The sequence below is a fragment of the Molossus molossus genome, unplaced genomic scaffold (genome assembly GCF_014108415.1).
Source record: "Molossus molossus isolate mMolMol1 unplaced genomic scaffold, mMolMol1.p scaffold_m16_p_12, whole genome shotgun sequence".
NCBI lineage: Eukaryota > Metazoa > Chordata > Mammalia > Chiroptera > Molossidae > Molossus > Molossus molossus.
Genome location: NW_023425347.1, coordinates 75,339,454 through 75,364,928, shown reverse-complemented (window position 1 = coordinate 75,364,928; position 25,475 = coordinate 75,339,454). Strand labels below are relative to the sequence as shown.

Below are 25,475 nucleotides of genomic sequence, written 5' to 3'. Positions count from 1 at the left end.
CAGCCTTCAGTCCGGGCACTGGTCCCCACCCACAGGGCTCTGAGTCTGCGGCTTAGGGGAGCTCCAGCAGATGGGTGAGAGCAGGCGGGCAGGTGCCCAGAGCAGGCCAGGCTGTCTCCGGAGGGCAGTGGCAGAGCCCCAGCGGCGGGAGATGGAGAAGGGAGAGTATTGCTTGCACAGAGCTGGTGACTGTGGGAGACCAGACCCCAGAGCCAGGCGGTCTGTGGAGCTAGGATGCTGGAGCCCACCTGAGTCTGAGCTCCCAGATAAACCCTGGTCTAGAAATGAGCAAGAAGCAGAGCTCCAGGTGACTGCTTCAGGCAGCTGACCCCACAGGCCAGACAGGGTTCTCAACAGTGGCTCAGAGTGTCAGTACCCCCCCCCCATTATCCCAGCAAACAGCCCCACCCTCAGCACCTCCTCGTAGACCAGGCCCCACCCGAATGAGCCCTGGGGGGACAGGACCACCCCCTGAGCCTGGGAAGACACAGGTGCCTCCAGGGACGGTCTGCTTTGGCAGATTACCTCCCCTCTGAGGCCAGCCTCCTGCATGTCAAGACCCTCCCATCCATAGCTCCTGGGGTCCACTGGGAGAGCTCCTTTGGCATGTCAGAGGCGAGGGGGCTTGGAGGGAGGCAGGAGGTGAAGAGCAGTGCTAAGGGCGGTACCGGAACTTCCCCCTAAGGTATCTGGCCAGCAACCCCAGGAACTAAGACCTCCTCGAGTTGCTTGCAGGAGATGGCTCCAGCCCGAGGGAGGAAGCAACCTCCGCGCCCTCAGCTCCCCAGCTTCTCTGCTTCCCGGCCCTGGCAGGGCACTGGAGGACCATGCTGCATGCTGCAGATGCGTTCAGTGGGGAAAGCTGCCGGAGCGGGGTGGGAGGGGTCAGGTTCCCAGAGGGGCCTCGTGGCCAGCTGCAGTGGATGCTACATTCCTCAGAAAAAGCAGCAGTGCTGGGAGAGGCAAAGGTGGAACAAAGAACGAGACAAAAACTCAGCAGGGACCACCAAGAGGAGGCACAGACAGAGACATACGGGCTCTGCCCCCAGCACAGGACCAGGCAGGATGGACCAACGGCCACCTCCCTCCTCCCATCCCTGGACTGAGGGCGAGTCGTGTCCACACAACACTCATTTGGGATTCTTTTCAACGAGACACAGAGGGACATGATATCAGCTCATGTAGTCACCAAGACTGACTATACCCAGACAAATGAACAGATATAATATGGTCACACACAGACACACACACACGCACACACACACACACACACTACACTCTCCACTGCCAGCTGGGACGGGCCCAGTAGCCAACAGGCATGCAGCAGGGCGAGGGGGCCAGAAAGACAATGAAGACTATGTACAGGGGGGAGGTGGGAGCCAGCAGGCACCCCGTCCCACACACATCTCAGCCTCTTCCTGAGGTCCTTAGGAGCACGAGGGGCTGGTGGCACTCTCCAGGGAGGACTGGGACAGGCGCCTGGTAAGGGATCCGAGTGTAGAGTCTGCCACAGAGGATGTGGGGAAGAGTTTGTACCAGCCGGTGACGGCAGCGCTCAAGTCCAGCTCGTCCAGCATGATCTGGGCCATGCCCATGAAGCACTTGTGGTCCATGCGGCCGTAGTCTCCCCAGACGATCACCTGCCGGTGGGGAGGAAGACAGAGAAACTGAGCCCCTCCCCAACTCCAGGGCTGGGTAGTGGGCCCAGGAACCTACAAGTTTCACTAGGGCCCAGATGGGACAGAGAGAACTGGAACTCAAACTGATTTCAAGGTACAACTTACTGTGCACTAAGAAGTGCCAGGTGCCCTCCTCCGGACTTTATATATATCATTTCAATGGGTGCAACCATCCAGGTAGAGGTGCTGTGTATTATTTCCACAAAGAATCAGCCACTCAGAGAGGTTAATTAACTAACCCAAAGACACACAGTAATTGGTGGCAGAGCTGGGAATGTACCCTGGGTCTGACTTCTGGAGCCTCCCAGCATCCCAGATGACCGCCTTCTCCAGGAAGGAGCAGACTGAAACTCCAGGACCTAGGTCACAGCTCCGCTCTGCCGCTGGCTCAGGGGCCTGGGCGGGCCTTGCTCTCCCTAGACCTCCATCTCCTCATCCATCCACAAAACTGGGACAGGGGACCTATTAGCTCAGTGATTTCCTAACTTGTGTTTTTATTGGTGAATTCTTTTTTTCAAAATGGAATCCCAATATATATAAAAATGGAAAACCAAGACCAAGTTTTCCCCACAGAACCCTCGGGCCGTCGGTTCTTACTGTTTGCAGCTCCAAGGCCCATGCTATGGAGCCAGCTCAGCCCAAAGAGACAGCCTTGTGAGAAGTCCCACAGCCCAGACAGACCCCAGCTCAGGCCTCGCCTCTGCCACCGACGTGGCCTCGGGCAGGGCTGGCGTCCGTCACCACCTGCACTGTTACGAGTAGCGAAGAGCTGTCCGTGTGCCAGGCCCTGTGTGAGGACCTCCGCAGGCTTCACTCGTTTCATCTTCACCACATACTGCAGCCAGTAAGTGACCAAGCTGGGACTCGAGCGCAGTACTGAACCCCAAGTCTGACCACCGCTGTGCTCCACCCCCAAGTGACCTCGTGTGGCCTCGTGCATTGCATCTATGCTGTAGTCATGATGACTCCTCTTCCTGGGGCTGTGGTGAAGGGTCTGTCACACTCAGGCAGTTGGGGTGAGATTCGCCCTGACCTGGGCTCAACTCGGCTCAGCAAGTCCCTAGCTGAGACCTCAGACAAATCACTTCATCTTTCTGAGACTGTTTCCTCATCTGTGAAATGGGGAGAATCAGACTTGCGTCCCAGGATCATCTCGAGGGTGAAGCAAAGTCACAACAGAATGCAGCTAACACAGCCTGGTGTGGAGCCGATGGGCAATGAGCACCTGCACCAGGTGGAACCGAGCTACCCTCCAAGCCTTGGTTTCCCTGTGAATCACCTGGAGGCAGTAACACCTGACTGGGTTGTGAAACTAAATGGGGAACGCGTATGAATGCACCTGGCGTTAGTGCCCGGCACAGAGTGAATCACAGATGAAACAAATGTCAGATTATGACTTGCAGTCTACGCGTTGCCCTGACACACTCACCTGCAGCACCTTGCCCTGGGGCCCCTCGTCAAAGAGCAGAGCCTGCTGGTACAGGGGGTCACAGGTCTTCTTGGCCACCTTTGTCTTCTTCTTGGCCAAGCAGGCCCCGTTCTCAAGCAGGTAAACCTTGATATAGGTGGCTGAGGGATGGGAGAAAGCATGATGGGGAGGGGTCCAGGAGAGACTGCTATGGCCTGCCCCATCCCCAATCTCCAGGTGGTCCTGGAGGTGAGCAGGTGAGTAGGACAAGCTGACCAGTGGACAGAAGGTCGAAGAGATGGACTCGAACACTGACTCCTCCATCCTCTGCTACCCCACCCTTAGTCACCGGCCTTCTGGGCAAGCCGTGACTCCAGTGTCGAGCAAACTGATGTAGGCCAACGGGGAATGAGGACTCGTCAGACCCGGAGCTCAGCTGCATACCCCTCCCTGGCAGGACCCCATTTCTAAAATCCTCCCAGCTACTCAGCCTCACCTGGGAGGGATTTGGAGCCAGGTTTGGGGGTCAGGCCCCGAGCCTCCATTACTTCCACTTCCAGCTGGCCACTCCGGTCCATGATGGCAATATGCACGTCCCCTGCAAGGGAGAAGAGGGACCGTCCAGGCAGAGCCAGACCAGGGCCAGGCCAGCCTCGGTGCAGCACTCCAGTCTGCAGAGGACACTGCAACACCGGAAAGGGCACGAGACGAAGAAAACTGCACGTGTGAGAACTGCCCTCCAGAGACCACTTTAAAGCAGCTGAGAAATGCTCTAATAGGTCCTTTGGGGTGGGGTAGGGGCATGTCCCTCAAAGGACATGCTTGGGGGCCAAAAATGGCTGTCAAACTCTCATCTAATTCTGGTTAACCAAGGGACTTGATTTACTGAGCAGAACAGGCAAGTTTGGGGACAGAGCGTCCTGTGTCAGGAAGACAGGGAGGCTGTGGCCTCAATGGCTCTTATTCTCTATAGCCGCCCTCAGCCACTTCCCTAAATACATGTCAAACAAAGAGAGGCTGAGACAGGAGCCTACCCAGGACACAAGGTAGTTGTTGCCGAAGGATGCAGGGAGGGCCGGCAGAGCCCCTGGGAGCAGAGAGCTGAGAATTCCTCACTGTGCCCCACAAAACAGATGACCCAGCTGGGGCAAGTTCTGTGTGTGGAATCGTGTCAGTTGTCTGACTTCTAGAACTCTAGCTCTGTTCAGATTCTGCAGGAGTCACTTGGAACATCCTTCCAAGGAGTGCAGAATCATAAGCCTGATGCAGAAAAACTAGAATAGGCCAGACTGTGGGTTCAGCCACCCATTTTAGATTCTCTGAGCCAATTGTTTGTATTTGCGTACTTGGTAAGATGTGAATACAAACAAAGACATTTTGAAATTCATCCCCCTCCCTCCAACTATTCCTGACCTTCCCACAGGGAAGTGGGAGGGACCTGTCTCAGAATTATTCCTCCCTGTCTCCCTATAACATCCCCAAGACGGGCAAACACAAATCTGTCATTCCAGGTTTCGGACACCAGAGGGCACCATATGCATAGTTCTAGGCTGTGATGGCACATTTGCCTTAAGGAAGTAGCTGGCTCCTCTCGCTGCCTCCCAGCCCTTTGGCTGGGCCAGGGCGGGGTAAAGCAGACTCCCCAGGCCCTGAAGAGCTAAAAGTAAGGGCTGAGAATTAGCCAGATCCAACCCAAGAGCCAGATAAGAGCTGACACTCGCCCTCTGAGGGTCCCATGGACCCCTCCTCCAGGAGACAGGCTCCGTGTGAGCACATTGAGGAAGACAAGGCGGGGCAGCGGGAAGAGTCCTGGCCTGGAAAGCAATCCCAGCTCCCTGACGCTCCTAGCAGGGTACTGTCTGCACTCAGCTTGCTCATTTGCTGTGAGGTCAGTGCAGATGTCTGGGTCAGACACTGCTTAAGTCGGACTGATGGGGAAGAGGGCGGAAGCGAGGAGGCATCTCTGGGGAGGCCAGGCCTGGGAGGAGCCGCTTGCAGCCAACACAGCCAATATCTAAGGGAGAGAGAGGAGGGAGCCAGACCTGCAGTGAGGAGGACCAAGCGCAGACTTTAGGAAGTACTCCTCGCTACAGGAAAGGGGGATGAGAAAATTATAAAGGGCATCTAGGTGCTAGACACTGTTAGAAGTAACAAGTCAAATAAGACACAGTTGCTAAGGAGTAAATTAAGTACTTCGCACAAAGCATAAAAAAAAACAAAACCCTGAATAAATTGTTGGTATTGAGGACAGGTATTTTTATTCCCATTTTACAGCCGAGGAAACAGGCTCGGAGCAGGGACTCCCCCAGGCCACCCAGGGAACTGGTGAAGCCGTGATGGCTTGTGCTCACCGTTGTACGTCCAGCCTTCGCAGAGCTGGGCACAGCCCGTGTGAAGTGAGGGTGGGAATGCGGCACAGCGGCTGCAGGGTAGCCTTCCTCTGAGCAGGATTCGTGAGCGCCGTGCTCACTCCTCACTGGCACAGAGGCCTGAAGGGGGCTCGGTCATGCAGGCCCCACTGATGGCCCCTTCCTGCTGTGTGGCCGCTGCCATCCCACTCGCCCTACCCTCGAGGAGACTCACCCATTGGTGGAGTTGCCAGTGTCTGTCGCCCCACAATCTGGGCTGGTCCCAGCCCGTCCAGGAAATCGCTGAACTGACTTTCGGGCCCAAGCCGGGTAGTGGGGAAGATGAACCTGGGGAAGGAGGCAGAGGGGCACGTGAGGGCATCTGGCTGGCGGGATGCAGCGGCCCTGTCTCTGAGGCACTGGGCATCCCTCCGAGCCTCAATGTCCCTTCTACATAGTGCGAGTGTACTGCTTCGGCTGGGGACAGACAGTCCTGTTCACCTCTGCATGTTAAAGAAAAACGCTTTGACATCCCTTGAGAAGAGACATAAGCCAGACATTTCAATGACTGAAGCAAGTTTCAAGAACTGGGGTTTAGTTGACCCTACGTTTGAAATCAAGTCAATAACATGAGGCGGTGCCCCAAACAGCAACTGAGTCCAAAATAACACAACTATGGGGTGGAGATCAGTGACGAGTGGTGCTAGGTGCTCCATGGTTCGGGGGCCCTGAAAATAGTAGCAAGAAAACCTGACAGTGACTGGAAGTTGGCCAGCTGCCAGGAGTACACTAGCTGCCCTGTGTGTGTCATGTAACTTAACGCTCGCAGCTACCCAGTTTTGCAGATAAGACAACAGAGGCTTCAAGAGGTAAGAGACTTGCCTACAACACAGAGATGATGCCCAACTCAGCGTAGGTTTATGGTGAGAATTAGGACAGATGGTGCATGAAAAGGTCCAGACAAACAGAAAACAGTATGTGGTAGATGTCGCTGCCGTTGTTATCATGTTCATGTCCTGAAGCCTAGGTGTTCTGCGTGCGCCAGCAGAGAAGGGACAGATGGGGAGGGCTGGCCCAGGTCTACTCATGGGCTACAGTGGACCAAAGAAAGCTCTAACCAAGATCTGAACCAGCTCAGGCTGCTGGCTAGAGAGACTGAAGTTTGTCCCAGAACAAATCCCCCGCTGGACAGCTTGGCTGTGAGCCCCCCTTGGCCAGTGACAGCTGGGAGGGGAGACAGGCTGCACATGCTTGTCAGGGGGTCTGTTTCTCTACCCCACCCTCCGGGAAGGGGCTGTGAGGCCACCCACTTTTATTGGCCACCGTCAGTAATAGCCTAATACGGCATTCTTAGGACAACAGGCTCTAGAAGGTTAAATAAAGAAATGTACTCTGGCCCCAGCCGGTGTGGCTCAGCGGTTAGAGTGTTGGCCCTTGCACCAAAGAGTCTTGGGTTCAATTTCTGGTCAAGGGCACATACCTGGGTTGCAGGTTTGTCCCCAGCCCCGATTGGGGTCGTGTGGGAAGCAACCCATCAATGTGTCTCCCTCACATCGATGTTTCTCTCTCCCTCCTTCCACTCTCCCTTAAAATCAATGGAAAAATACCCTTGGGTGAGGATTAACAACAACAACAACAAAAAAGAAATGTACTCTGAGGGGTCATAGAATTTCAGGAGCTTGGTATAGAGAGTGTACAGATTGTGAACAAAGGTTATGAAGTCAAGTGGCCTTAATTCCAGTCCTGACTCCACCACCACTTAATAGCTGTGACCGTGGGTCAGGTACCTCACCCTCCTGTGTCTCGGTTTTATAGGTAGCACTGACATCCCTCAGGATTGCAGGGGCTGTTAAATGAGACAGTTTGGGGTCTGACAGTGGTTAGTAGATACCAGAATGAGAAGCACTGATGTGAAGTGCCCAGTGATACCCTGCCTATAGTGAGACACATAAATGCTAGTGGCTACTCGCATTCATGAATGAAGAACCCTGAAATCGCCCAACCGGTGTGGCTCAGTGGTTGAGCATCGACCCATGGACCAAGAGGTCACTAGTTCAATTCCCAGTCAGGGCACATGCCCAGGTTGTAGGTTCGACCCCCAGTGGCAGGCATGCAGGAGGCAGTGGATCAATGTGTCTTTCTCATTGATGTTTCTCTCTCTCTCTCCCTCTCCCTTCCTCTCTCTCTAGAAATCAATAAAAATATATTTTTTTAAAAAAGAACCCTGAAATCACTGTACCTTAATGAGGCCAAATCAGAAAATCTTAGTTGTGTACTGTAGTGTCATAATTTAGAAGAGATCAGAGAGACTTTCAAATGTTTGACTGCAACCCACATGCAAATGTGAGAAATACATTTCATGTTACGGACCTGTGTGCAACCACACATTAACACAAACTGAAACCAAAGTTCACAAGGTAATTCATCCTTACTCCAGAGGCTACAACTGAGTTTCTATTTCTATTTCTAATGCTGGTTTTACGCCACTAAACTGATTTTACTTCCTGTCTATGAGTCGCCACCCACAGTTTGAAAAATACTGATCCAGTCCAATCTCCTTCCCTAAGCTCCAAGCAAGGCCACTTGTGAGAACTCCATTTATCTGAGACATAAAGACGGTTTTAGATTTAAAGGATTTTCTAATCACATTTTCCTTTCAAACCCTCTCCTCTGGAGCAGGGCAGTGTGTAGGTGCCGGGAGGCATAAAATACACAGAAGGGATGAACTGCTCCTGGGCCACTGGGGTATTGGAAGGAGAAACAGCAGCCTGAAGCAATAGGAAGACTGAGGCCCAGGCAGCAGCCATCCAGGGGAGGGGAATGGAGGAAGGCAGGGGCACAGAGGAACCCAGACATCTGGGCCAGAAACCCAACTGGAGATTTTCCCACCCTGCCCCTGGCTCTGTGACTAGAGGACCAAGGAGTAGGGAGGGGACCAAGGCAAGGGGGACTGCACGCACGTGCCATCGGAGCTGTTGCTGTTGGTGCTGCCGTCGGTGGACTCCCGGCTGCCCTGGCGTGTGACCCGACTCCGCATCTCCACGGCGATGCCAGTCTCTGTGCTCCGGCGGATGTTGCTGCGCAGCTTCTTGGTGGCCCCTTCTGTGACCCCTCCCCAAGCACAGAAAGGGAACAAGGTAAGATCATGGATGAGGCCACTCTGAGAGTGCTGCCCAAAGTCACCCTCTTGGGAGGGGGCATGATGGGCAGGGCTGAGACTGGAGGCAGAGGCACTGCTGAGATGACCTCTGGAGCTGGTTTGCAGCCTGGCCCCTGGCCCTCTCAGGGCAGTGACTCGGATAGAGCAGAGTAGGGGTGTGGGGCTGGGGCTGGGGTGTATGGAGTCACCGGGTAGAGCCCCCACCTGGCAGCTCTTGGCCCTCACCCTCATCCTTGCCAGGCTCCCCTGACAGCTACCTTCCCGCTCCATTTCAGCCCTTGCTCCAACGGTTGTGTTCCTGCCTCTCTTCTGGAAAGTGTGCCTTTCGCCAGACTTGTTCTCCCTCATGCACCCCATCTCACTCAGACCGCACAACCCACCTCTCTGAGACCTTCACAAACCCTGTGAAAACCCCACGTGAACTGGCCACCCTCAAACTAACATGCATTCTCAAGGTGGGTCTGGACACAAAGAGGCAACTAGAGAAGCAAGACTGAGAGGGCTGGCTAAGGCTGCCTGAATCGACTTTGGCTTTGAGAGAGAGGTCTGCAGAACCCTGGAAGCTGTGCTTGCCCCGTGTCTCCCCCCTGTCTCCGTGCCTCCCGTTCACAGGGCCCTCCACCCAACCCTGCCCCAGTGTTCAGCCTTGCAGGGAACATGGGCACTTTGCCTCTCCTAGCAGCATGCCACCCTGCCTGGGTTTCCATGGCAACCCACACAGCATTGCAGTGTGGTCCCTTTAGACACCCTCCCCTCCTGGGGTGGGGGCAGGGTCACAGCCGATGGGTTGAAGGTTTGCAGGGACTCCCCTGCTGAAGCTTGGCTGCCTGGAGAGCTTGATGGGGGAGGGAAGCGGCGCTCAGAGAGGGACTGTACCAAAGGAGCCATTTGTATCACTGGTTAGAGACCCGGCAAGTTAAGAGTAAAGTTGCCTGTAGGGATGGGGAGAGGCCAGGAATAGGGCAGGCAGTACAGTCCCCTTAAAAATACTGGGGGGGGGAGCTGGTTACATTGGCAACTCCCTCTCCCATCCATATCCAATGGTGAGAATATTCAAGACCCTGGTCTGGGAAGGGGGGGGGCCTTATTCCTCTTGTTTTATCCTACTTATCTTTCAGGAAGTCCCACTGGAAGATGAAAGGCTAAGAGAGCTAGCATCCCTGGCAGATGGGCTGGGGGGCTGGGAATGGGAGGTGGTGAGGAGAAATGTCTTCTTTGAAACATCCCAGCTTCTGGGAGACTGTAATAACTAACTATCCAGGAATCAATGAGACCATCAGTGTCTGTCTCTCTGTGTCACACACACAGTCACATTAGCTCATTCATACTCACAGGCATAAGCAGATACACACGAGTGCTGATAATCACATTCATGAAGACAGTGATCTCACATACAAGGTCACGTGTATGTTCATGCAACAGTCACAAATGGTCCTTCCAGGTCCTAATCATACATACACATGATATACTCTGCCACATAAATGTGACCTTCACACTTGCAGTTGAACCTCTCCACTCAATCACACACACAGATGCAAACCCACAAATGGTGTGTGACCCACCACACACAGAGGGCTGGGCAATAGCGGAGGGCCCTGTCCCTGGCTCCTAATTGCCAATGTCCCCAATCCAGTTAGAAGACAGATGGGTCTATGGGAGCTGCACTTTACCCTCCTTCCCCTCAAATCCCCTACACACAACACACATCCTGAGATGAAGCCACAGCCTCACCACCATATGGCCCCAGTCCCCTTCTTCTGAAGCTTGGGAAAGCTTTGACCCATTTGGGAGAAAATTTATCTTCTTTGATGAGAGTCGCCCAAAGCACTGTGATGCCCTGGTAGAGGAATCACAGAATCCTGAGATGCTAGAGACACCTCAGCTAGCCCCCAACCCTGTCATTTCACAGATGGGGAGCCTGAGGTCCAGGCATCCATAAGGCCCAGCTGACTCCCAGTCTATGATGCGTGACTTCTCGCTCTTCTCCACCAACTAACTCCACATTGGTTTGAGAAATGATTCAGCAGAGATTAAGTTCCATGTCTTCTGGGTGGGGAGAAAGGTCTTGTAACCTTAGAGAAAGGTTACTGTTTCATACCTATCCAGCCTCTGAACTCTGTTGATCCAGGGAGTAACTTTATGTAGCATCTCTTTCCAGAGAACCAGGACAAGTTGCTTGCAATGATTCTGTGTTCCCTGGAGACTAAAAGACTCCAGGAACCATCCTATCTGTCTCACCACATGCAAGGGAGAGGCAGTTACAGCTCCCACAGCACTCCAATGGCATCTCCTGAATGATGCTGAGTCTTCTTCCCAACCTGACCCAGAGCCCAGAGCCCAGGAGGGAGGAGCTGCTGTCCTTGGTGCTGACGACAAGAGCTCAATTTGGGCAGAGACTGGGACAGCCCAGGATGGCCTTGTGTGGACCCAATCTAAGGCTAGGCCAGAACCCACCTGTGTCCTGGGACCCTAAGGGTCTCACCCTACCCTCTTCATTGCTCCCACAACTTAGAGAATGTTAGAAGAATATTAGATCTAGAAGAAAGCTGAAAGAGAGTCCTTTTTAGCTCCATTTTACAGAGAAAACAGGCCCAAAGGGAAAATGTCTTTCCCAGGATCCCATGAGAAATTAGAGCAGGACTAGTCCTCTAAAATTTCAAGGCATCTTTTTGGAAGCCACTCTATGATCATATGAGGAATAAACCAGAAGGGGTAGACCAGAGGCAGGGAAACAGAGGGAAGGCTGGTGTAATAGTCCAGGCTTTGAAACAAAGAGGGGGGGATGGGCGGAGCTCAAGCCAGTGCAGGGTATGGATAAACTAGGAGGAAGGAGGCCCCTGGGAATACTGGGTCGTGGAGAGGGTTCCTCCCCACTTCACACAGTCTAGTGCTACAGGGAGCTGAGCCACCCCACCTGGGGGCAACAAAGACACCCTGCTGGGATCTTTGCCCAGAAGAGAGTTTCCAGAGCTGATTCCCAAGGTGAGTCAGCCCCATACATCCCTCTGGAGCCAGACTCCCACCCAGGATGGGACACTGGCAACCTCAAGCCTTGGGAGAAAAAAATGGGGACAAGGAATTACAGGTGGGAGAGGGGTGTGCTACAAGCGGGGGAGAGCTGTGAAGGCCAGAGAACTCACTTGCCCTTTGGCTGTACCGACTTACCGTGGGGGTAATAGTAACACCAATGATGTCCACTATGTACAAGGCTGGTGCCTTTGCATCTCCTATGTCACTTAATTCCCTGGGCAACTCTGGAAAGCATGGATTATTGTCCTTATTCTACAAACGAGGCGGTGAGCTCAGAGAGGTGAAGTCACTTGCCTGAGTCACCCAGCTAGTAAGTGACAGGGTGTGGCTCTGAAGGCCACCTTGAAGTCATTTTTCAGGCAAGTGCCTTCCCCTCTTCACGCTCAGATGCTTCACCAATAAAATGAGTCCATTGGACTAGATGAGCTCGAGGGGCCCTTCTGGCTCTGACATTTGGTGACTGGATGATTCACAGAGACGTTCAGTTAGAAGGGCCTCTCTGTAATTCCCCTGGCTCAGCTGTGCCCTCGCTTGCCACAGAGACACATGATGCAGAAGCCTCATCGTCATTCATCCCCCCCAAGGCTGGAGGTCTCCGTGGTGTCCACTCCAATCCCTGCCTGTTGGCTGGTAGTCTAGGTAGGTGGACAGCCCCAGGAAGATCACTGGAATGTCTCCCAGTGACTCAGGCTCCTCCCCTGGAACACTTTCTCCAAATTGCTTTGGGCATAAAGGGGCCTTTGGATCTGAAGCCAATACAGCTGGAGAGTAGCAGGGCTTGGTCTCCTAAAGCCAGACTCCAGGCCCAACACCTCTTCAGGCTCCTAAGTTTAATCCCACTCCTTGGTCCTGTCCCAGCCCAACTCCTGGATCTCCAGGTCCCCATCTTCCTGGTTCCCCTCATGTCAGGCCTGTCCTGCATATTCACAGAGGCCATGCCCACCCTGGGGCACTGATAACTGCAAGCCCCCTCCTCATTTAGCATTTCCCTGAGCCAGAAACCACATGGCAGCTTGAGTGCTGGAAAAGACCATCCCACATGCTCCTTGAAGGGCTTTGTAAAAAGCTATTTTAAGGCCTGGAAAAGTCCCCCACCCCCAGCCCCAACTGGGACTCTTGATGAGCATCCTCCCCTGATCCTCCGGCACCCCCGCCCCCACACCACCCCCATCCAGCTGCCTATTTGAAGATTTCTCAGGGAAGTTGTTACTCTGAGAAAAAAAGCAGGAAGAGATTTTAATACACAACCAGCTGGTGTCTGGGCTGATGCCACAAAGTGAGGAGGTCTTGGTGGGGAGGGCTGGCTCCTCCGTGACGGAGGGTCCAGGTGCGACTGTGTGTGACAAGGTGGGCCACCCACCACTCTGAGCATAACTGGGACTCCATAACGAGATGTCTGAGAAAGTATAACTATTTGTTGGGATGTAGCTGATAAGGTGTGAATGTGGGTTTTTGTGAGGTATGTGCATACACATGTGATGTGTTTCTGTGACCATGGACCACTGTGTGTGTGTGTGTGTGTGTGTGTGTGTGTGAGACAGGGCTTCTGTGATCTGGGTCTGTCTGAACCAGAGGACTGTGTTTGTGTGAATTGCATGACTGGCTTTATTTGTGATTATGTTGTCCTTAGTCGGCAGTAGGGTAGTGGCTTACCTAAGCAACTGAGCACGCTATTCATATAACTATGCAGGCATGTGTGTTTGTGAGTGTGTCTCTCTTGTGATTTTACGATGTGTGTGTGACTGTGTAACTACATTTGTGTGGCTCTTTGTACTTAGGAGACTCAGATTACTGGTGAGACTGAATTGTGGGGATGTGTGTCTGTGAAGCTGTATCCCTGAGCACAGGGCCAGGAGCCTGGTGGCTGTTTAATAAACAATTGCTGGAAAATGTGCAATTTGCCCTGGCCAGTTTGGCTCAGCGGTTAGAGCGTTGGCCTGCGGTCCGGAGAGACCCGGGTTCGGTTCCCGCAAGGGCGCGTGCTTCGGTTGCAGTTTGTCCCCGGCCCTGGTTGGTCATGCGGGTGGCAGCCACTCGATGTGTCCCTTTCACATCGATGTTTCTCTCTCTCCCTCTCCCTCCTTCCCCCTCCCTCCCACTCTATCTGTAAAAAAAAAAAGAAAAGAAAAGAAAAAAGAAAATGTGCAATTTTGTGCAGGGAGGCAGCAGAGTGTAAGGTTAGCAGCATGAACTGGGAAGTCAGCTGCTGGGGTTGGAATGGGGGCTCCCCCGCCCACTAGCCATGTAGTGGGGGGTATCTTACTCCCCTTCTCTGTCTTCAGTACTTGCCTCAGAGTCACAGGAGGATTCAATGAGTCAGGACGTGTACTGGCCCCAGAATAGTGCCTAGTGTATGATAAGTGCTACATAAGTGTTTGTGGTGTGGGCGTGTGCATCCACGAGGACAGTCCCTGGGCGAGGAGACCCGCCCCGGCCCTGGGTGCCCCAGGCCTCCTCACCAGGCTGGGGGAGCTGGAGTGTGCTCTTGCTCCACTGGGTCAGGCCTACGATGGCCACCATCTTGGCGCCGAGGCTGCTGCGCCGCTTCTTGGCCGTGGTGGTCCCGGTCCCGCCCCCCGCCTGCTGGGATCCACAGATTTCACCGCTGATGCTGGAGCTCCGGACCACATTCCTGGAGCCTGTGGCCGAGGCCGGACCCGGCTCCCCGTTAAACATGGTCCACGGGGCGGCAGGGCCTCAGGCAACTCTGTTGGGGAAATAAAGAGACAAAGGGGTCCCACATCAGACCTCGGGGCCACTCGACCGCAGCCACCACTTCTTAGCTGTGTGATCTTGGGCAAGTCACTCGGCCCCTCTGAGGTTGTGAGGATTCAAGAGTGTGCAGAGTCTGGCTCAATACACGGATCTATTCCTGTTGGCACCTGGCTCCCCTGGCAAGTGACCGGGTTTGCTGTACAGGCAGAGGCTGTGGAGTCAAATGGCCCACTGTTGAATTCCAAAGGCCTCTACGCACTGGCTGTGTGACCTTGTGACCAAGCATCCTGAAGTTTCAGAGACACTTCAGCAAAACAAGAGATACAAGCACTCACCTCAGGGAATTGCTGTAGGGATTAAATGGGCACACGTGAAAGAGAGGACATGTTCAGTACGTGTGAGTGATCGTTAATTCATAGCCACTACTGAGAACAAGAACAGGCCTGGCTCCAGCCTGCAGCTGTGCAGCCCGCTGGAAGGGGCTGGTGCAGAGTACACCGAGGCAGGCGAGTCACCCTAAACTGCGCTACTGGCAGGCACCACTATAAGCACTTTAACCCATTCCTCCCAGTCTCTTTTCTATGCATTAAAAAAAAAAAACTGAACTCATACTGCAAAAACAATTTTATATTCTGGTATTTTTCATTTAACATTATATCACAGGCATTTCCCAATGTCTTTAACGCTTTGTATAAATGTTTTGATGTCACCATAATATTCCATTGAATGGAGGTAGCATAATTGACTTAAATATTTTAACACAGTTAAAATACAGATCAGATCCAACTTTCTTCCTTCTCTCCGCCTCTCCCTCCCCCACCCCCCTTCCATCTCAGTCCTTAGGATTGATTCCCTGAAATTGAGTGACTGGTTGAGGGGGTGTGGACACTGCTGGTAGCTTCCCCAACATCCATTCTCTCTTCCTGCTTCCTGACAGAGCACTGGTTTTATCCAGTACCACCCTGTCCTCATTAGTTTAAGCTACTCAGTGTCATTCACCCTGGTAACTCTTACAGGTCCAAGGGTGGACATGTGACAAAGTTGGCCCAATCTGACTTAAGGAAAATATTTGGATTCCATGATTACAAGAGAGGTGGCAGTCCCCACCCCCCCACACACCCTGCTTCTCCTCCCTAGGTGGGGCACAGCACAGAGACAGAAAGGACTCGGGCCACCCTGGAGCCTGCCTTTCTCTGGCTTTTCCGTTATGTGAGATAATGTGCTTTCCTTTGCTTAAGTCAGTTTGACTCACGGTTCTCTATTGCATCCAAAAGCATCCTACCTGATACCGAGAAATGAACTCTCCCCATTAGCTTCATTCAACAAATGTTTAAGGGCTAAAATTCCAAGGGCTATGTTGAATGCCAAAGATATAGTAGTGAGTCAGGCCAATTTCGTCCTGCCCTGCTAAAGTCACCAGTCCAGGAGGACAGACAGACAGTAAATAACTAATAATGCAATTAAATATTTAATGACGGTTCTGATGAGTGGCAGGGAAAAGGACAGAGGGTGCTGGGAGCTACTCTGGGGTCAGGCAGCAGGTACCTATAGCTCTGTGTTATACAGAGGTGGCATCGAAGGCTGCTCTGGCAGGCTCTGTGCCCAGCCCTTCCTGGCTCTGTCCTGGCCCACAGTGTTTTCCCGGGGCAGCTCTCCATCCCAGGGCTCAGGGGCACTTCGCTTGACCCTCTGCCCTTAGGCCTGTCACCTGGAGGAAACCCAACTTTTCAAAAGATCAAAGAAAGGGGTGGGAAAATGAGGTGGTATGAGGAAGGCACCCCTCCAGCTAACGAGGAAGTCAGACTCCAGGCAGCTGAAAAAGGCCACCTGGTCTCCTGGTCAGTGTGGCTTCTCCAGGCTGGTGAATTAGGGCTGCCAGTGGGGATGAGTCAAACATGTCTTGCCTTCTAGGTGGCTGTCTGGACTGTTCTCACTCATCCTGTGATGTGTGCAGAGCCCCGGATTGTATTTCTCCATCCATCCCCCATCAACTTTGCAGCTAATGGAAAGTCCCCTGGACTTGGGCCTATGATGATCTCTTCTCTTTACTTTCCAATTCGAGTGCCAATTGGTGTGTCTTTTTGGGCATCTGCATGGTCTTTTGGTGGATGATAGGAGAGCGCTTATCTGATACTTACAATCTGCTACAGCGTAAGCCTAACTTGCTCTTGAAAGTATTTCTATTAGGTGTGTAGTTATCTCCATGTTGCAGATGAGAAAGCTGAGTCTCAGTGATGTCAAGGACTAGTCCATCTTGCTCAGCTAGGAAGTGGCGAAGCCTACACTCGAACCCTGGTCTCCCATTTCCACAGAGACAGACACACTCTGCAGCCCCTGCCCCTTCAACCCAGAACCCACCCAAAGACGGGCCCATCTCTCCTGCTCAGGCTTTTCCCTGAGCCTCCGGGCTCTCTGAGAAAACTGTCCCAGAGCAGCCAGCCTATAGGAATCTCAAAAACACCCCTCCCAGGGGATGAGAAGGCAAGAGGGTAAGGACAAAATCTCTGACCCTGCCAACCCAGGGACTCATATTTCCTCGTGAATAATGAAATGGCACCGACAAGCGGACGGTTTGACATCCAGGACTCTGCAACAGCCAGGGCCACTTTCTCATCTTTAACCACCCAGGGGGCCTGGAGAGCTGACAAGTGCCTGGGAGGGCTGGTCAGGTCTGCCATCCCCAAGGGGACAGGAGGAGCCAGACCCAAAACACTGGACCCAAGGCCATAGGGCCTGAACCCCAGGACAGGAGTCCTGGGTAGGCAGCCTGGGGTGGTTACGAATCGGGAGGTGGTCCTGGCCGGTTTGGCTCAGCAGTTAGAGCGTTGGCCTGCAGTCCAGAGAGACCCGGGTTCGGTTCCCGCTAAGGGCATGTACCTCAGTTGCAGTTTGTCCCCGGCCCTGGTTGGTCGTGCAGGTGGCAGCCACTCGATGTGTCCCTTTCACGTCGATGTCTCTCTCTCTCTCTCCCTCCCTCCCTCCCACTCGATCTGAACAAAATATGGAAAAATGTCCTCGGGTGAGGATTATAAAAAGAATCGGGAGGTGGAATTAGAAGGTATCGGATTCCTGCGTTGCCTTCTCCAGGCCTTGGTTTCCTTGTCTGTATGTACAACAGAGGGGTTGGTTAGGTGGTCTCTGAGTCCTTTGGCCTGGGAGAGCAGTCGGTGGCAGGCTCAGGACCAGGATGCTAGTTGCTCCTGTGGCAGCCAGTCTCGCCCAAGAAGGACAGAACAGAGAGACAGACAGAGCTGGCCACCTGGCCCCCACGAGGAGGGAAGTCCTACTGCATAGCAACCCCTGAGCCATCAGACCACAGGGACAGGAAAGGGGCAGAGGTGGAGGTGGCTGGCAGGACACAGAACACAGAGCCTCACCTCTGGTGGTTTACAAGATGGCTGAATGAATGACATCCTTTCCACAAAAATCACTTTCAAATTTCCTGCCTCTGAGAACTGTCCTTTTCCCAGCCCAGTTTGGGGCACCCCAAGGAAGGGAACTCTCCCCCGATCTCACTGGGTCATGGGGACCTCACTGTCAAGTTCTCTCTGCCGACCCTGCTCTGTGATAACAGCAGCACCTACAACGACAGCCCAGATTCACCTCTAGGTGGGAAGCTGCCGCCCGACTCCCGCCAAAGCTCCACACAGCAGATGCCTTCCGAGCTCCCCAAGGCACGAGCCTGGTTTTCTTGCTGGCCTTTGACATTTGGCCTCTACTCTGAGGTCTCAGTACCCTAAGGGCTCCCCAAACCCTCTTCTGAATCTTGACAACAGTGGGTCTCAGGGCTCTGCCAGGCCACCCTGGGCCCTTTGGTCCCTTTTTTTTTGAGAGTCAGTGAGACCATCCAAGATGAGCTTAGCCTCTCACCCTTCAACAGGAAAGAACAGGTGTCTGTCACAGGCTGACAGGCTGCTGGGCTGGAAGGGATGGCAAAGAACTGAGGCTCTTACCACCTCTCCCCATCCCCCGCCCACAGCAGACACCACAGATCCATCTCTTCCCCAGCAAGGCAGGTGTAACCTCAGAATCCTCTCAACACCGTGCTCCAGAACCAACTGATGAGAACCAGCCCAGGTTCTCATGGTAGATGAGTTTCCATCCCTCTTCCAGCCTGAGCCTTTCATGTTGCAGAGTAGGAAATCAAGGCCCAGAATGGGAGACACACCCCGGGTCACGTACAAAGTTGGCGACAAATCAGAGCTCCAACCCGTCTCCTAACTTCCAGATTCCACATCACCTGTCAGATGCTTCTTCCTCACCTCTCACCTTAAAGAAAACCCAGACTCACCAAACTGATGAATCTGAGCGTGTTCCACATCACAGGGGCTGTGCCCCTCCCAACAGCACTCCCCTAGGGCATGGACACGAGGCTTCCATTAACTTCTTCCGAGACACCAGTTTTCAAGAAAGGTGGTGAAGGCAATCAGGGTAGCTCCCAGGAGGAGGTGGTGTGATAAGACTCTGGAAGGAAAGAGGAGAGCTTAGAGGACGCGCTAGAGAAGACTTTTGTCCTCAAGGGCATCCAATAGCTTGTGGAGTAAAAAGGCAGACTTTGGGTGTAGCTATATGACCTGAGCAAATCATTTTAACTCTCTGATTCTTTGTTTCCTCCTTCATAAAACTGTCCAAACTCCTGGCTCTCCCCCCACACCCTGGGGCCTTTAGGAACTTTTAATGTCAAACTGCTGGTACTGAAGTTCAACCCACAACTTTAAGACTTTAACACTTATCCAGGTCCACATGCTAATCAGCTCTAGACCCTATTCTTCCTTCCTCTGCCCTTCCCCTGACTAATGGGGTCTGTGTCCCTCCCCAGACACTCTGTGACATGCCCAGCAGTCGGAAGTGTTGGGGTTGGGGATGGGCGGGGGGAGGACTCCTGGCGCCACCACCAGTCATGTGCCCCTGAGCAAGTCACTCAGCTTCTCTGAACCTCCATCTCCTCTTCTATAAACGCATCCACTGGCCACCTGGCCAGGCAGACTCTCCAGGCTGGGCTGGGGATCTGGTGAGATAACGAGGAGCAGGAAAGCATGGTGATTAAACACACAGGCTTTGGAGGCAGACAGACTTAGTTCAAAGCCTAGATCTGCCACCTCTAAGCTGTGCAACACAGGGAGATTTCCTTCACAGACCCCCTGAGCCGACTGTTCCTCATTTCTAAAGTGGGAATAATAATGACAGCCTTAGGATTCTCAGATGAAATATTATAAAGTCAGGATTGGTACATGCTAAACGCTCACTTGGGCAATTACTTATGACTACTCATAATGGTGACTTTGTAAACAGTAAAGAACTGTACAGGTGTTAGTGCTTATTGGTCTGGATCACATACCAGGTGCAACCACTTTATGAGGAGCCTCAGAGACAACAGGGTCACCTGCCACTCCAGCTCTAGGTGCTCTGAGGACAAGTGTGGGATCTGGGTCCCTGCATTCTCAGTCGGGGCGGGAGCTGCCTTGTGAGGCTGTGCTCTCCTTTGCCAGCACCTCAGCTCCTGGCCCCTCCCCGGAGGCTGAGCCTGGCACTTGAGATCCCTGTGCCAACCCCGATCCAGCACCAGGGCTGCCCACCACATCACTCGTGCCACTCTGTGCCCATGTCCAAGGCCAGGGCCCGCATCCACAGAAGGGGAGAGGAGTTCCTATGTTTCTAGAATCCCCCCCCCCCCCGGGGACATACTGGTGGGTGACAGGGCTAGTATGTGGCAGGAGAGGTGGGCCGGGCTGAAGTAGTACACCCAGCCTGAGTGGGGGACAATGTGACAGCTCCTCTCCTGCTTGTGCAACCTTTATCTCCCCCAAACCAGGCTCACACACACAGGGAGAGACACAGGGCACAGAATTTCAAATGTGTGGTCACTTGCCATACAGACCCACACAGACGATACAAGCCTGAAAGACACAATCACATGCATACACAGATACACACACACTTTTAAGATACTCAGCCACACAAAGGCACATAGGAGCAGCCTTAAGCCTTCACACACCCACACACACCTTTTCCTGGGCCCTGTCCAGCCCAAAGAGTCAGGAAGAGCCCCACCCCTTTAGTGCGCAGAGACCTGGGAAGTGTCTTACCCGGATCTGCGGGTCGCCTTGGCCAAGGCACACACACCGGCTCTGAGCTGGTGCTTGTGTAAGCTCGAACACACACTCACACCCATATATGCTCTAGCCCCCTCTCACCCTCCTGCCCGCCCCCCCCAGCAGGCCAGACAAAGGAGCTCGTCAGTAAGGTTTGTGGTGAGAAGATGAAAAGGCTGGCAGGGAGCAGCTGCTGTCACCATGGCTACCGAGCTGACCCACTTCTCCTCCACCCAGCCTGGCCCACCCAGCCCAGGCAAGGGCAGACAGGCAGCTTTGGGCACGGGGGACCTCTCCCATCACAAACAGTAGAGGGGAAGCCCTCTGAGGGTGCAGTAAGGGATGGGTTGAGCATCATATAGGCCAGGCCCGGTATGGGAAGGCAATCTTCAGACATCCCTTATGGAGAGCAGGGTGCTGAAGAGATGGCCCCTGCATGACCTAACCCCTGGTCTCCCCAGCATTGGGCCTCAGGGACCCACATGGGTCATGCACTTGTCCTGGACACATTCTCAGACACAGTCCTCATGGCAGGACCCAAACCTGTGTCTCCCAGACTCCAGGACTCAGGACATACAGTCAGGCAGCTTAGAGCTGGTTGAGCCATGTCCTGTTCGGAACGAGGTTCCTGGGGGCAGGGCTTTCCCGGCCCCTGGGGCCAGGGGCTGCTGGGGCATAGGCATGCCTTCATTGTTTGGAAGGTACTGTCATGTGTCTTCTCCCAGCCAGGGGGCTCCGAGGACATGGCCGTGCTCTTTCCCTCAGAACGGGGGACACAGGAACAACAGAGCCCTCAGACAGCTCAGTCTTGTGAGGAGACAGCTCACAAAGCAGAGTGAATCACTCCTGCGTGACAGCCTCCTGTAGCTCCCATTGCCTTCAGGAGAAAGTAAGAACCCTTCACCGAGGCCCACGAGCCAGTGACCCAGCTCACCCTGCGCCCTCGCCCTCCTCTGTTCCAGTCGCTCTGGCCTTCTTTCCGTTCCTCCACCGGCTGCCCAGAATGCTCTTCCCCAGTCTGCCTGCACCCTCGCGATCTCCGAACCTGGTCTGTTGCACCACCTTTGCCTGGCTGGTTCCTACACATTGCTCGGTCCCAGTTTGAATGTCATATCCTAGGAGAGTCTTCCCAGATGAGGTTAGTCCCTTGTCATGCCCCCCCCCCCCCCCAGACTCTGTACTGTCCCTGCCTGATATGGATTGAATTGTGTCTCCACACAAAAGATACGTTGAGGTCCTAACCCTGGTATCTCAGAAAAGACCTCGGAAGAGGGTCAATGCAGATCTGATGAATTAAGTTGAGGTCCTTCTGGAATACAGTGGGTCCTTAATCCCATATAACCGATATCTTGTAAGAAGCTGGCCACATGAAGACAGAAACACATTTGGAGAAGGCCATGTGACAATGGAAGCAGAGATTCGAGTGATGCAGCAACAAACCAAGGGACATCAAAGATTGCCAGTTGTCACCAGAAGCCAGGAGGGACCCATGGAACCGTCTCCCTCAGAGCTCTCAGAAGGAACCTAACTTGCCAACACCTTGATTTTGGGATTCTAGTCTCCAGGATTGTGAGAAAATGAATTTGTGTGGTTTAAGCCATCGAGTCTGTGGTACATTGTTACAGCTGCCCTCGGAACGAATACACTGCCATTCCTAACTTGCTCAGTGCCTGCCTCCCACCCCCAGCCCCTGGCTGTGAGCTGCTAGGAAGTAGGAACCATGTCGTCTTCTCTACCCTGAATTCCCAGCGCCTGCCACATAGTAGAGCTCTGTAAATATTTGATGAATGAATGAATGGTGATCTAAAATAAATATGAAATTAACAGTATTTATAGCTGGGTAGTAGAACTGGGAGTCGTTTTTATTTTCTTCATGTGACATATTGTGTTTTCTAAAGTTACCTTTTTAGAAACTGTATTAATGTTACCATAAAGGAAAAACTAAATATATATTTTTGTTTGCAAGTGTACATTAAAATAACAGACATTTTTACCACCGTGTATTTTGTGAAGACAAAAAAGTTCTGCTATATTCTTGATAACTGCTTTTTTATTGATTAATTGATTCCTCCTTGTGTCGCTAGAGTGCTTTCCGGAGTCAGATTTACGGAGTTTGAGCTCTGGGGACTCGTGGGACATAGATTCCAGGCAGAAAGGGTCCAGGCAGACTATGCATGCTTCTCAGCCATCTCTACTGTCCACTGCCTCTCAAAGCTCATGGGATTGGGCCAGATGTGGCACCTGTCACCTGACAGGGGCTGCTAGACTTGGCACTTGAGAACACTACCAGCCCTGGCTGAAGACCTTTCCCCCCCCAAAAAGCAAGCTCCTTCCCTCAATGAATGCACTGCCCAGTGCTCCTCAAACTTAAATGTACACACGAATCACCTGGGCATGTTGTTGAAATGCAGATTCTGATTCCATGGGTCCCAGGGGGAGCATGGGATTCTGCATTTCTTACAAGCTCTCATTCTGCTGGTCCATGGATCACCCAGGGCACTGAGAGACAAAGATAAAATACTCTGGTTGCTCTGCAGAAGGAGTGAGCTCTTGTGGATGGGGAGACCAGAGAAGGCATCATGGGGGAAAGCACTGCAGAGCACCCCAAAAGACAGGGGGCATTTGGAGAGGTAGAGGTGGCAGGAGAGAGGTGGGAGCTACCTGGGAAGGTCCAGAGAGAAAACGTGATGCTCAGGACTGGTGCAGTTGGAGCAGAAGGTAAGTACAACTGTGAAGAGAGGGCTGGAAAGGTAGGCTGGGAACAGCCAACGAAGGGCTCCGAATGAGGGCTAAGAGGCTTGGCTTCAATCCCGAAGGGAGTGAAATCTGACATGACTTAGATGCAGTGTTTTACAGAAATCAATCTGACACGGAGTGCAGAATCAGAAGAAAGCCGACAGCAGGGAGAGCAGTCAGGAGGCAGGTAAGGACTGCACTGCTTCGCAGGTGTAGAGAAAAGGTGGCCAGGAGTCATGGGAGGGCTTGGGGGCTGCCTAGAGTTAGTGATGGGACAGGTTGGGGAAAGGGGAAAAAAACCCCACAGAATCCAGATTTACAGGAAGGGTGGGGGCCGGGAGGTGCCATCGGCAGATCCTGAGGTCCCAGAGGAAAAAGTTGGCTTGAGGGGAAGATGAGTCCCCGTTTTAGATATGATAAGTCTGAGATAATACTGCAACTCCCACATGGAGGTGTTGGGCAGGTAAGCAGATTCTTTGGAGCTCAGAAGAGCAATGTGAGTGGGCAGGATTTGAGTATGTTCCCCAGAGGGAAAAGTGGGGTATGGAAAGGAAGGAGAATGCCCAGAGAAGAGGAGAGTGAGGAAAGGGCCAGAGATAATATCCAGAGTCAGGGGCAGGAGGAAAGTGGAATCCGTGAAGGGTGGAAAGTCGGTGGTTAAAAGTGGGAGAAGTCAGAGGAGATGCCACGAGTACACAGATGGCTGACCTGGAGGCCCCACCACACCCTGACACGGAGACCAAGGCCTTCCCGGCCCAGGATGCAGGAGGAGGCTGGGGACCACCCTTATTCTTTCCTAGGGGCAGGGGAAGTCCAGGTCTGAAAATGAGCACAGCTGGAATGGGAAACAGACTTCGGATGGGTAGAGAAGGGAGCTAGACCCCCTGGGGAGGGTCTAGGCTGCAGCAGGATCCTAAGGGTCCTGGGGCCCCCACGCACTTATTCAAGCTCAGCCCAAGCACAGGAAGAACAATCCCTCCATCCAAACATACACACACCAGTTACACACTCACATAGCTACAGCCCCCCCCCCCCCCCAGGAAAGGGCAGAGCAGAGAAGGTGGGGAGAGGTCTTTGGAACAAAGCCTTATTGCTGGGGAGTACATTGTTTATCATTTTGAGAGTAAGAGTGAACAAGGACACTACTAACAATCACACAAATAAATTAGTAAATTAGGACTATCCCAGGCAAATCCAGCTGTGTGGTCATCCTAGCCCTGGCGAATACTGGATCTCAACAAAATACCCATTTGGTCTCTGTTCCTCCTAGACGAGGTGGAAGAACTAACAGACAGGTGGTAGGGAAGGGACAGGCTAGCTCATCCTCGGAGGCAGGTGGGTGGGGAAGTCTCTCCTCCTGCCAGCCCCGCCCCAGCCTGAGCTCCGATGCCCCCGTTGGGGGAGACGCAGCAGCACCAAGGACAGCGGCCGGCCTCGGCTCGCTCCCTGCCCGCCCGCGCCTCTAGGTCTGATCAATATTTCATGGGGCAGGGGCTCGGGTTACCAGCTCCGCGCCGCGCCGAGCCGGAAGGCGCCGCCTGCGCCTGCCACCAGCTCTGGGGACCCTCCTCGGGAACTCAGCACACCCGCAGCCCCAGCCCAAACAGACACCGCCCTCAAAGCACTCCACATTCCGAACACCTTTCTGCCCCCTCACACCCCGTCCCTTTCTAGGGCACAAAGACCCGCGTGCACAGCACACACCTTCGCGGCCACTCAGACACGCTACATAGCCAGACACGCGCTGTACAAAGACGACGACAAAACAGGCGCACGCCACACCCAGCAAGCAAGCAACCTAAACACACACACACACACACACACACACACACACACACCATATGCCTCCCAGACACACTACATGGAGATGCATTTACCACAGACCTACAGGCACATTACACACAGACACATGAGACACCCTGCCACACACCCTGCACAAAAACTCCCTCACAGAAAATCTCAGACATGATGCAAAGATGCCTTGACCACAGACACCACGTCACACAGCCCACACATGCACACATGTGCACGTACACGCACATACACAATATGCTCTCAGAGAGACCCCCAGACATGTCATCCAGAGCTACATTCACAAGACACACACATATTGCACACACATACACACACAAACTTAAACTCTCTCACACACATACACATGCACATACAATATACCTTCACAGAGACACTCAGACATTCACCTCAGATATACAAGCACACGCCCCACACTACCAGGCCCCCCACCCTCCTGGAACATGGGACTGGGGCAGGGACAGGCAGCTCTTGGGCCCTGTGGATAAATCCTGT

General features: G+C 53.3%; 1 protein-coding gene across 2 annotated transcripts in view; it reads right to left on the bottom strand.

The window, feature by feature from the left end:
• Window positions 1–455: 455 nt before the first annotated feature.
• The window catches only part of RIMS3 (regulating synaptic membrane exocytosis 3), a 33,476-nt gene continuing 8,456 nt past the window's right edge, over window positions 456–25,475 (bottom strand). Inside the window, exons 2-8 of one of the 2 annotated variants that reach the window (XM_036256468.1) lie at window positions 18,632–18,804; window positions 14,085–14,332; window positions 8,396–8,546; window positions 5,671–5,783; window positions 3,584–3,685; window positions 3,109–3,248; window positions 456–1,640 (exon numbers count right to left, since the gene is read on the bottom strand). In XM_036256468.1, the coding sequence (XP_036112361.1) occupies window positions 1,428–1,640; window positions 3,109–3,248; window positions 3,584–3,685; window positions 5,671–5,783; window positions 8,396–8,546; window positions 14,085–14,301 (936 nt within the window). In that variant the 5' untranslated portion in view covers window positions 14,302–14,332; window positions 18,632–18,804 and the 3' untranslated portion in view covers window positions 456–1,427. The remainder of the gene's footprint in view (window positions 1,641–3,108; window positions 3,249–3,583; window positions 3,686–5,670; window positions 5,784–8,395; window positions 8,547–14,084; window positions 14,333–18,631; window positions 18,805–25,475) is intronic. The other variant, XM_036256469.1, reaches the window with a different exon arrangement.